Source organism: Magallana gigas, chromosome 7, assembly GCF_963853765.1.
Source record: "Magallana gigas chromosome 7, xbMagGiga1.1, whole genome shotgun sequence".
Lineage (NCBI taxonomy): Eukaryota > Metazoa > Mollusca > Bivalvia > Ostreida > Ostreidae > Magallana > Magallana gigas.
In genome coordinates this window covers 52,069,616-52,081,722 of record NC_088859.1, presented here as the reverse complement: position 1 = coordinate 52,081,722, position 12,107 = coordinate 52,069,616, and the positions used below count along the sequence as shown (strand labels likewise).

At 35.4% G+C, this 12,107-nt stretch overlaps 1 protein-coding gene and 1 long non-coding RNA gene across 2 annotated transcripts; one reads left to right on the top strand and one right to left on the bottom strand.

Moving 5' to 3' along the window:
• Positions 1-939: 939 nt before the first annotated feature.
• On the bottom strand, positions 940-4,552 carry LOC136269890 (uncharacterized). Its single transcript, XR_010707476.1, has 2 exons — positions 4,418-4,552; positions 940-1,153 (listed from the first exon to the last, which is right to left on the bottom strand). It is a non-coding gene; the product is annotated as an uncharacterized lncRNA (long non-coding RNA).
• On the top strand, positions 2,539-8,053 carry LOC105334577 (zinc finger protein 488). Its single transcript, XM_011438099.4, has 4 exons — positions 2,539-3,343; positions 4,084-4,240; positions 4,523-4,751; positions 6,471-8,053. The coding sequence occupies exons 2-4, from the start codon at positions 4,097-4,099 to the stop codon at positions 7,385-7,387; spliced, it is 1,290 nt and encodes a 429-aa protein (XP_011436401.3). The 5' UTR covers positions 2,539-3,343; positions 4,084-4,096; the 3' UTR covers positions 7,388-8,053.
• Positions 8,054-12,107: the final 4,054 nt, after the last annotated feature.

Genomic DNA, 12,107 nt, shown 5'->3' with positions numbered 1-12,107 from the left:
GAAACCGTTACAGAGAAAAGGTCTACTTATTGAAATGAAGCAATATTTACCGTACATCATCTATTCATTTGCATGTAAATGGTACGTCAAGCATCCATTATTATAAGGTTGCAGAAATAATGGCATCACGTACAAATCTGGGTGAATAGGTTGTCCTTACTCTCTTCGGAAAAGTAGACAAGAAGCAGACAGGTAAAGCATTCATCAGCCAGCCTGCTAACTTCACTAAAGAGAATAAGCTGTCTCATAAACCTCATAATCACCTAATACAAACCAAGGTTGGTGTTTAACCTGTATACCTATATTAAGATTAAACACACATATATATCCAATACCAGAGTGAATACTAGTATTCGCTTCCTTTACATATGCAATAACTTAATTACTGGGAATACAAACTAAAATATGTGTCTTAAATGATCTATATCATTGTTCAATTGATGTAATTTTTCTTTGCCTTTTAAGTCCTCAGCATTTAGATGTTTATTGTTCGTGTCTGGATATTCGCATGTCCCTGATGGTTGAGAACAAAAGGAGTAACTGCGAAGATGCTGTCGATCTTGTTGAGTCTGTTTTCTCTGTCTCTCAAAGTCTGTTTCCGTAGACAGCTGCTACAACCCGGTTTTATTCTGATGGATGAAGAAAGGCCATACTGTGTACATTCGAACAAATATTGCGATTTATGCAAACAAAAAAAGCACGAAAACCCAAACAATGCCTTAAATGAAATGTCAATTGTGGGGAAAAAAAACATCGCATCGTGTTCTGTCCCTCGAACCTGAAATGGTAATAAAGAGAAACCACGGACAATTGCTGGTAGTTGAGAAGTCCAGGCGGTTGCTGATCAGAGCGTGGATTGAGTTCTAGGCGCACTGATTACTGCTCACGAAGGTTCTTATCAGAATTAACAATTTCAATACACGTATGGATGCTTCAGTGCTTTAATAAAATGTCGTGATTGATTTTAATCCCGCAGAAAATGTTGTTTGTGAGGTAAATAATGAGGGGAACCTGGCAAAGTACAGATTTGTTCCATCAGTCAGCCAGCTCCTGATGGCCCTAAGATTGAGGTTCTGGAATGTTTGTAGTCCCGGCAAATTGATATCATATTGGAGTTGTCCGCTGTACATAAAACCAATCGATAGATACACAACTGAAAAGAATAGATATGCTATTATAATTTTAGAAATTCACGAATTTTTCAGATTATTTCTTTTTTGTAAATGTGTCGAGGATATAAACACAATACATGAAATTGCTACATTACATGTTTAAGCCAATTATAATTGAGAAATTTGAATTATAAAATTTATTATTATTAGAATTGGTTGGCCAATCATTTTCATTTCAATGTCACTCTTGTTTGGAAATAAAAATGATAAATGCAAAACGTGAATCCAGTCGAATTCACCTCCGTTATATGTCCAAGATCTAAAAGTGCATAGCTCACATACATATAATTAATATCTCTCTCTCTCTCTCTCTCTCTCTCTCTCTCTCTCTCTCTCTCTCTCTCTCTCTCTCTCTCAAAGTAAGTAGCAATAATGATGATGTTCATGATGGATACACCAGAGTACGAAAAATTCACGACTGAAACGTACTACGAAAAACTAAACATTTGCAATTCAAAAAAAAATTCTAAATGTCCAACCATTCAATTAATTCTTGAAATCCCGTATATCTTGGGTATTTGTCAGAGGGGGTGAGAAAACGAAAACCGTCTTCGGAGAGTCAATGTGGCGACAAGGTTTTGGTCCCTCATTACTGTTAGTGCGTGGACCAGCGACAAACATCAATGTCTGTTATCTCAGCTCGGCAAAACATAAATTGAATCCGCCATGAGGCCATGCCCCCGCAGCATATAGAGGGAGATGATTTCCCTATGTTCAATACAGGGGTAGTCATACGCGAACATTATTCGCACTTTGGAGATTAAAAGTGTTTAAAATATGAATAGAAGAGTGCAATGATAATAGAGAGCCATGTCCAGGCGTCCGTCGAGGGACCTCAAAGCCGAGTCTCGTCAGCGCATTGCAGGAAAGCTTTTTCTGTCGGAATTTAATTATGAGTTTCCAATGGAAGAGCTGAGGCGATTGAAATGTTTTCAAACAAGAAATTCATGTATTGGATGACTGAGATGACAGGCCATACAGTTATTTTTTTCCAAGATGGAGAGGGGCTGGGTTTAAAAACATCATCAAATACAAAGTACTTATTTAGTTATATATGTACAATGTACAAGGCAAATGGTGCCGGATAACTATGCCACTCCCAATGCGGCATTTAGATGCGTTTTCTAAAAGTCCATACATTTACGAATTAAATAAACTTTTGAGATTATATCATCTGTTACCATGATCGTCTAAAAAACAATTATGAACTAGTTCATTAAATTCCTTCAATTTCCCACGAGATTCCCTTGCAATGTCACCTTTTTATTGTTAACAACCATCAAACAGGTCTAACTGAATTGTACAGCTGAGTGTGTTTATTAAAAATCTAGATTTAAAATTCATGCAAAGCTTAACAAGATAGGCTGGTTTTGGAGTCAAGATGTGAATTGCAATTAAGTACTCAAACTGTGTGCATAGGCCTCTGTCCCTGCTCAGGGGACGACCCGTTGTGCATTCATTTAGAGATTTGGAGTCCTCCCGGGTAGTAGCCCGATCTTCCCCAGAAAAACGCGATAATAAGTACCAATTAATCCCCCAGAAGAAAGGCGATGTTATTGGACGATCTCAGGGTACATTTCGTCTTTTCTTTGGCCATTAGCTCTTGTAGCTTTTTGATTTTTCGGTGATCGCTCTCGGTGTAAAGCTTGAAAGTAATTGACGGGGTAAGAGGCTTGAAGTGGAACAAGGATTAAATGATCCGATTTGTAAGTTGAGCAGATGGCAGCACCAAACTTTAAACACCAGGCTATTCAAATTAACAAAGTTGTCCTGCCTTCCCTAACAAAGCGCTATTTTATATAAACTTCCAATGTGATGGAAATTATTGACGGCGAATCTGACAAAGATGAAAGCCCTCACTCGACCATTGTGTGAGGCATATGCTGATCCGGGTCCGCGCCCGGCTCCGGTTTCCTCCTTGGTTCATCGTCTCGAGTTTTAACACTCGTTATAATCACAAAAGAAGTAACAATTCATTACAAATACATGAAATGTCAATGTTATGTAGAAAGGACTATTGGATCACCCCCGATGTTCAGTCGCTGGATCTTATTTGCGCATGTGCGAGCGATCATTTAAACCCTTCCAAAGATGTTGTATGTACCGACTTGACGTTAGTTATGATGGAGTACGATTCCACGCTCTGGTTCAAGATTTAACATCTGCTCAAGGTAATTATACCACGTGGTTTTTTGTTGTTTTTTTTATCCCTAATTCGATATAGATTTCGTTTTATGAAATAGACTAAGAATAATTTTTATTTTTATTCATTTTTAAAAAATATTTTCTAACGCATTCAATTATCCGTCAAAATTTACTACAACGTCGATATTTGTGATGAGCATATTTCACTTGCTGTATTTAACCAATTTGCTTATATTATATTAAGGTTTTTTTAAATAATGTTTAAACGTCCCTACATATGAATGTTGTCTAATTAATTAACGTTTGATTGTTATCGCATCATGAGTCATAACTACAATAATCAAAGTAATGCTGTGTTTGTTAAATAGCCAGTAAATCCAAGACTAAAACATGCATCTGTAATATCAATGGTTCTGTTTTTGATAGAAAGAATTATTTTACTATAGGAAGGTTGTCAAGAAGCAATTACCAACTCAATACTCTGATTTAGAAAATCGTGTATTTATCTAAATACTAGTACTTGCAAAGTGTCCTATCCCTAAACGTTGTAATTTTTTATTTTCATGTTAAACAAAAGATGTGCGTTTTTTATTTATTTAAACATTTGTTTTATTTTATTCAATGGTTGCATCAAATTTGTATGCAACCAATATCCTACATACATTTACAGCATAACATATAAACGCTCTTTGTCCGTGCCGCATACCGATATTTATCCTTAAACTTGGTTTTATGCAAGTTGAAAATTTTCAAGAATTTATTTAAGCTGACTTAGTATCATGATGGTGGTCACAAGTACGGACCTGGATTACGGCGTCATTTTTGGACCCATTGTTGTCCAGCCGTCCATTCTCAACCCAAGTTGTTTGATAGGACTAATGACAGAGGATAGCAGGAATGACCTGAGTGACACTAGGCTATCGGTAAGTGTGCATACATGTAATCGACTTCACTTTCTCAAATGTCTAAATACAATCAACACTCGCGGTAAATGCTAATCTTTTCATAACCTAATATCTCATATTTTCAATTTATAAGGTTATCTGTTCTCCACAAACATAATTTAGCTCTGATCTTCCAGAATTGTTGTAAATACTTACATATAATTCGTGCCTCTTGTACCAAGTACGTGTTTGTAGTGAATAAAGAAAGCGCGAAATCCTTTCGTTAAGTCCGGTGATGACGGGGTATTTTTCGTTATTTAGTTGAACCTCCTAGGGTTGTCCCGGCGGAGCCCCTCACTGGACTGGCTGGTGTGTATCCCCCCGGCCCGACACGAGGAGGAACAGAACATGGAGGCGTACAGTAAGGACGGCGGGGTATACTACCGCACCCTACGGATCATCCGGGCGGGGGAACCGCTGTTTGTCTGGTACAGTAAGGACTTCTGTCAGACCCTGCAGATCCCGGCCGTCAGGGGGCGCGGTGACCAGGGTAAGACAGGCTGGAATTACATATACTATTGATTAAAATAATAATTTTGTCCAAATATTTAACTGATATCTTTTAAATTTTTATAACGGTAAACGGTTAATTGTTACGTTTTCAGGTTTCACGTTGTTAAACGAAAAAAATGTTTACTTTGATCCTTCAAAAACAGTCTGCACTGAAAAATTTATTATCTTCTTTTAAATATTCTTAATAATTAATTATCAATGTTATGAGAGAGAGAGAGAGAGAGAGAGAGAGAGAGAGAGAGAGAGAGAGCATTTTTTAAATTTTTAATTCTTTGAAAAAAGTATCTTTGCTCTAAAACTTATTAGCACGCCTGTGCTAAAAGCTCGAGTGAGTTTCTCTGATCACTTGTCCGGCATCCGTCTATCTGTCCGTTCGTCTATGCATTTTTTTTTTTTTTACATTTTTTACTTCTTCTCCAGAACTACTGGGCCATTTTCAACCAAACGACACAAACCTTACCTAGGTAAAGGGAATTTATGTTTGTTTAAAACGAAGGACCAACCCTCTTCCAAGGGAGAGATAATTAATTAAGCATTAAATGCCTTTTTTGCCAGGCCGTGCAGACAATACCGCGCGTAAGGTTTGATAAGTTGTTTGCACGACCTGGTGTGTGATAGGACCGACGATTCCAAATATAGGCATTCAATGCTTGTATATATATTTATTTAAATGTTTATTTGAATAAAATAGTTGTGTATCGTCGCTTTTAAGACACTATATACACTCTTTGTCAGGGATATGAATAATAAACAGAACAGTCAGAGAACGTGTCATTTAGAGCACTTCCTCGTTGAAACATATACAATGCATGAAACTTTGCCGGGAAATCTCTTTTGAGTTCGAATTTAATAGATATGATTTTTTAAGAGTACATATCAAAATGGTTATGTAAGTTTGAGTGTTTCATTTAGTCTTACAATAATAAATCTTTTCAAAACGCGTGATGACGTTTACTTGTGGTCACACGCCGTATTCAGATTTGACGTGGGTTAACGATATTGTAAATCGAACGTCTCAGATTTCCGATGCAGACAAAAGGGAGAATATACACCGAATGTTAATATGATTCATTGAAAAGCTATTGGTATCTAAAAAAAAAAAATCTCCAAAATCCTTTGGGTCAGAAAAGCTGAAATAAGTGTGGAGACATACTCATGTAGTGTAGATTGAAGTTTGTTCAAATCATGATTTCCGGGGATAAGGCGAGTTCACAATAGGGGTTGAATTCTATAGGATATTAGGAATGAATAGAGAAAAATCTTTGAAAATTTTCCTGTCAAAGACCATTTGGCCAGAAAATCTGAAATTTGTCTAGCAGCATCATCTTGTATTGAAGAATTAAAAAATTGTTGATTTTTTACATAGAAATAAATAGAAAAAATCTTTAAATTATTACGTCCTTTTTCTCAAAATCCAAAACAACAAAAGGGGCTTATTGTTTATATTTAGAGAAATTTGAAAATCTTTTAAAACAAGATCTTATTGTCCAGATGTTTTGTACCAGTATTTGATAGCAAAAAGCAAATTTGATTAAGTATTAAGTTATGGCAATTGTTTCTCAGGTGAGCGGTGTGGCCTCTGGGCCTCTTGTTTTTTTTTTTTTATAAATGTGAATATACATTTAAATACCAGTTGTACATTGCAAGTTCTTCAATAATGAAACTATTATATCTATTTTTCTCCAACACATTTCAGTAAAGGACCACTTGGTCTGCACAAGTTGTGGAGAAGTGTTCGTGTACGAGTTTTCATTAATGGCTCACAAACGTTTCAAATGCGAGGAATCCGAAACATCAAATTTTAAAGAAACTAGTATTGAAAATATCAAGACCGAGTTAGAATCAATGACATCCAAACTTCAGAAATTACTTCAGGAGATGGTGTTAGATGGGGAATCTATGGCCTCCAAAGACAGTGCTACCAGTAGAATACAAAAGCGTCATTTTACAAATGAAGAAAACACACAAAGCAATCCACGAACAAAAATGGGGAAATTTTCTTGTAAAAGTCTGATGAACTCATTTTCAGATGTCAGTGCTTTTCGAAAAGTTGAACTGCAAAACAAACATCCATCATCCAATTTTCCCGCAAAATGTTTAAAACTGTCTGATTCTCCAGACCTAAATTTATACGTTCATACTGTCAGTGTTCAGGATTCACGGTTAACGTCCGTTTTACCAAAACGTTTTCCAAACAGAACAGTGCATGCGCAGCTGCCATTATCACAACGAGGCTCCCAGGAAGTGCCACACAGTTCTAGTATGATGTCTGTATCCGATCCATGGAAGCAGTACTTCCTGTCGGAAAGACTAAATGCCGGAATACCGTACATGAAGAATTCTAATCCAATGGTGGAAAAGATTTTACAAAATACCTCCCCTGTAGCCGTTTCCTCTCCCGTCAATGCGATGGCGTTATCCCAGAACTGGTGCGCTAAATGCAACGCTTCCTTCCGTATGACGAGTGATCTTGTCTATCACATGAGATCTCATCATAAACGAGAATTTGATCCCGTGAAGAAGAAACGAGACGACAAATTACGGTGTAATATCTGCCAGGAAACGTTCAGAGAGAGGCACCATTTAACTCGTCACATGACGTCACATGTTTAATTCTTGAATTGAATGATTTCTGTAGTATCATAGCAAGCTTAAAATTATTTGAAAAAGGGAAGAAGTTATTGTTTACCTATGCTATTATTGAATTGATATAAACTTTTGAAATACAAATGTATTATAAAAATTGATATGTGTAAAACTTTTCAAGGGAAAAATAGGATATTGAATCACAATTTACAGCTGCAGATAATAATTACATTTATATAATTATACTAGTTACAGATTTTGCATGTTTTATGTGGTACCAAATCGGTAAATGATATTTTTACTTCTATTTGTAATTGTTATTGGATTGGGCAAGTAAAACGTTTTTTAATTAAAGGTTTAGTACGACCAAAAATATATGTTTCGATATTTTTTTCATGTGCCTCTATTTCATTTTTTATAGTGGTTAAACTAGCACCGATAAGATTTTGTACAGTTATATTAGAATTGATTTTACTCTGATATAGATTTATGTATTTCTTGATTTTTTTTTTTTGGGGGGGGGGGGATATTATTATTTCATTTATTTTGCATTAAATCATCTGTTGCATTTTCTTTCTTGCCTTTCTATATTATCTTACAATCAAATTGATTATTGGCCCATGCTCTATGAAAATCATTCTGTCAAATGAATGGATTGCAATGTCGTATAATTCCCTTCAAACTCGGTCAAAGAGAAATGAATTGCAATGAAATCCTCAGATTGAATTGGCCTAATTTAGAAAATATGTCAATAACAACGAGGTTTATAAGAATGTGTGTCAAAAGGACGCCAGGTGAGCGTGCAGTCCTTCGTCTACGTCAGTCCTTATCCTGTTATCTCACCTGCCTCATACATGATAGTGTGTATTGTACCACAGTCAAATAGTTTTGAATATATATTTACTTCGTAATTTCAATGGTACATGTATTTTTAACACTTTTTTTTTTAAAGAAATACTTTATTTTGCCGATGGTAAATCAATTTCGTCGCCGATTAACATTTTTTATGCCGATTTTTATTTACATATTTTGTCAACAATGATAAACCCCTATTTTATCGATGATTAGTCTGATTAGCTCACCTAAGTAAGCTTTTTCTCATCCTTTATACGGCGTCTGTGTGTCTGTCTGTAAACTTTTGATATTTTCGACTACTTCTCCAGAACTACTTGCCTAATTTCGTCCATACTTAGCTCAAAACATCTTTAAGTGAAGGAGATTCAAGTTTGTTAAAATGAAAGGGAAACAATGAGAATAAATAACCATTTGATGATATATTCATAAACAACAAAGAGGCCCACGAGCCTTGACGGTTACTTGAGTACCATAACCCGTACATAAACCTGTCAGGGAGTCTGTGTTTGTTTTTAAAGATTCATATTGGAGTCTAAACTTTATGTAAAATTTTATTATTTGATGTTTGCAAACATCAATTCATGAGTTCGATAAATCTCGGATTATCTATACACTAGCTCCAGGGGCTCAAAATTGTAAACGTTTGGTAAAGAGAGACCTGCAGGTCTTTACTAGTCACTTGTCAATGAGTAGAATGAAAGGTTGTACCTGAGGATGTTGTGAAATTTAATCGACTGGGCACACTGGTGATTCCAGCTATCAAAGTATTGTGAAGTACTCTGTGCTTCGTGTACAATAAGATACAAAATCTCTTCGATTTTTTGTAGGATCAATAAATTGCTATTTAGAGCAATACATATTTGCTATTTTCTGCTTTAATTAATACAAGCCATTATCCAGCGTACAATATTAGTGCCATAATTGACATTACTCTTATAGTTGACGAGTCCTGTATGGAGCAAAAGTGGATATGTCATTTGACTGATTTGAAAATGTATCTGACCCATCTTGCATGAGAGAGGATGCATGCATGAATCAACTGTCTTCTCTTTTGGTGATGGAGGCTAGCACATGCGAGCACATTTTCACTTTATGGCCATTTCGGCCCCGCCAAAGAACCCCTGACCCAGGGGCCATGGATTTCACAAATTTGGTAGAGGGCTTCATGGACATCTTAACAGTTATTTCTCAAATATATTCATTTGGTTTATGGGAGTAAAGAAAAGATTTTCGAAGATTTAATTCATTTGTACTAAATGGCCATTTTGGTCCGGTCCTAAGGCCTGAACCCCTGAATATTTGTTTTAGATTTAAGACATATTTACTAAATGGCCATATTGGCTCTGCCCCAAATACTGAACCCCTCTATCATGGATTTTACAATTTTGGAAGAGGGAATCATGGACATCATAATCATGCATTTAGGGTTTTTTCCACATGTGTGGAGTAAAGAAGACTTCTTTTTTAAAAGTTAACCTTTTTTGGGCAGATTCCTGTTATCCTAGAAATGCCTCAAACCAAAAATGATAATAATTGGTGTTGTAGTTTTCCAAGAAATCTAATCGAAGGATTTTATCACGCCCGACCGTATTTGGTGACCTCGTAACATCAAACAATGAAAACATTATTACTTGTATTTATATAATATTCAGCGATTGTACAGTTAAATATTAAATAGTCATCAATGAAGTGTATTGGACAATACATTAAAAAATCGATTCCTAGTTTTTATCTCAGACAAAGACACTGGAAAAATGTAAATATTCAAATTTATTACCGTTGTTGCTTTTGTGAGCGATGTGGCTCATGAGCCTATTGTTGTTAACGAGTTACTGAGCATATCATAACAATCCTTTTTCTTCGTTAATTAATAATAAACCTATGTTGATGATGATAATTCTTTATCGTTGGTGATAAAACTTTGTGTTTTTTGATTTTCAAATAAACATATTTTTCATATAATCTTATTTACAAATTTTTGTAAAACCTCTTTTGTTGTTGATAATAAACCATATAAGGCATGTAGCAACAGGGGGTGGGGTGACTCCTTCGCCTAAAAAGATGTATCTTATTTATGCAGAAAGCAGGTTCTTTTTATGTTTAACTTTATGACTCTCTCACTACCCCCCTCCCCCCCCCCCCCCACGCACCCCCTTCTCCCGACGGATTGAGATTTTGAAAATTTTGCGAAGTGTTCAATATGTCAATTTTTTTAATTTTTAGTAACCCCCCCCCCCCACTTTAAAAATCGATGCTAAGTGCCTGTTTGTCGATAATAATAAACTTGTGTTGCTGATGTTGAACATCTTTTGGCTAGGATGATGATAATCCTTTTTGTGACGTTTTTTTCTTACCACGAACCAATTCTCTGTTACAGAGTCACTTCTGGCTATTACGTCGCCATAGTCTTATTACATATATTTTAATTAATTTTCCTAACATGTTTTATATATTTTATGTGTCAATTTTAGATTTTGATGTAAAAAAATAATAATTTGCTATTGTGATTTCTTGCAATTGATCCCACAGTCTGTTTCAAATGTTTTTTTAAATATGTATTCGTTTTGTTATGAAGCTGTGATCACTGTAAATTTCATTATTCTGCAACTGGTACAAATTGCTTCCATTCAATATGCATCGTTCGGTGCGAAGTTATGAATGCAAGATTGATGCGCGTGTTGGAATAAACAGCTTCTAAGGGTAAGACGTTTACTACAAAACACGTAACACGGAGAGAGGTGCCAATCCTTGTTAAGACATCCCCGGTAGAACAGCCAAATTACAACATTATGGCGGTCCATCTTCATGTTCTCTCTGATTAGGCAATAGAAAGGAGATTACCGAGGGAGACTAAACATATTAGGTGGGAGCCCAAGGACTCGTAAAGCAGACAAATTGCGATGGGCAGAAGACGCTCTCTGGTGTTAAAATATGCTCGTCATCATTTTCCTTGACAGGCTATCAGAAAGAAAAACATAGACGAACAAAGATGACGGCGCGTGAGATCTGTTCCTCTGGTGTCGACAATACTAGTCGGGCTTAATACCAATTCTGATGACTTTCTATTGAGCGAATAACGGGAAAACTAGTATCGATTTGAGGCTATACAAATTGTTGAAATGAATACGCTATGAATATATATATATATATATATATATATATATATATATATTGGTAATCACTACAGTACTGTGTTGAATTTTGCTATTTTTTATATCTTACAAGATGACATAGTGTTGCAAATGCTGGACTAACATATATCTTTATATCATTTCCTTTCTAGAACAGATGTTCATAATTTTGATCAAGGAAGATTTTTGATCATTTTTTCAGACGGAGCTGGATAGTCAGCAAATCACTCATCTGTTCTACCTTAATTTTTTATATGATATTTTTGGCCATAAACTATAATTTAGTTTAAAACCCCCAAATATTTTAAGCATACAAGTTTGAAATTTGGAAGATCTTCCACGCGACATATCGATTACGGGGAGCGGATGGAAGTGCTAATATTAATTAGAATGTTGTTGATTTAACATCTGCTGGGTTAAAAATTTCATTATAACACATGCGTTATCAAAAAGTGAACAATATCCACTTCATAGTTGATTATAAAGAGGACATACAAATTAAAAATGATATTCATATTCAACAACAGTCTGACAATTAAAACAATATCTTTCGTCCCTTGAAATAATAGGATTACAATGTCTGGAAAACACGATGGGATGAATCGTTGTATGATGATATAAGAATTCAATTGTATGATCATTTACCGCAATTGGATGAAGTTTTATTTAATGTAGAACTAACAAAAAACGGTGTGAATAATTGTATAGAATCATTTACGCAAGTACTCAATAATGTATTTTTACCGCATTATAGCAAAGAG

What these genes read in the sequence shown, in the direction of transcription:
- LOC105334577 (XM_011438099.4), top strand. Translation starts at nt 4,097, where the DNA reads ATGATGGTGGTCACAAGTACGGACCTGGATTACGGCGTCATTTTTGGA. An exon ending in TGAGTGACACTAGGCTATCG is followed by an intron (nt 4,241 to 4,522) that starts GTAAGTGTGCAT and finishes TTCGTTATTTAG; the next exon opens with TTGAACCTCCTAGGGTTGTC. An exon ending in CAGGGGGCGCGGTGACCAGG is followed by an intron (nt 4,752 to 6,470) that starts GTAAGACAGGCT and finishes AACACATTTCAG; the next exon opens with TAAAGGACCACTTGGTCTGC.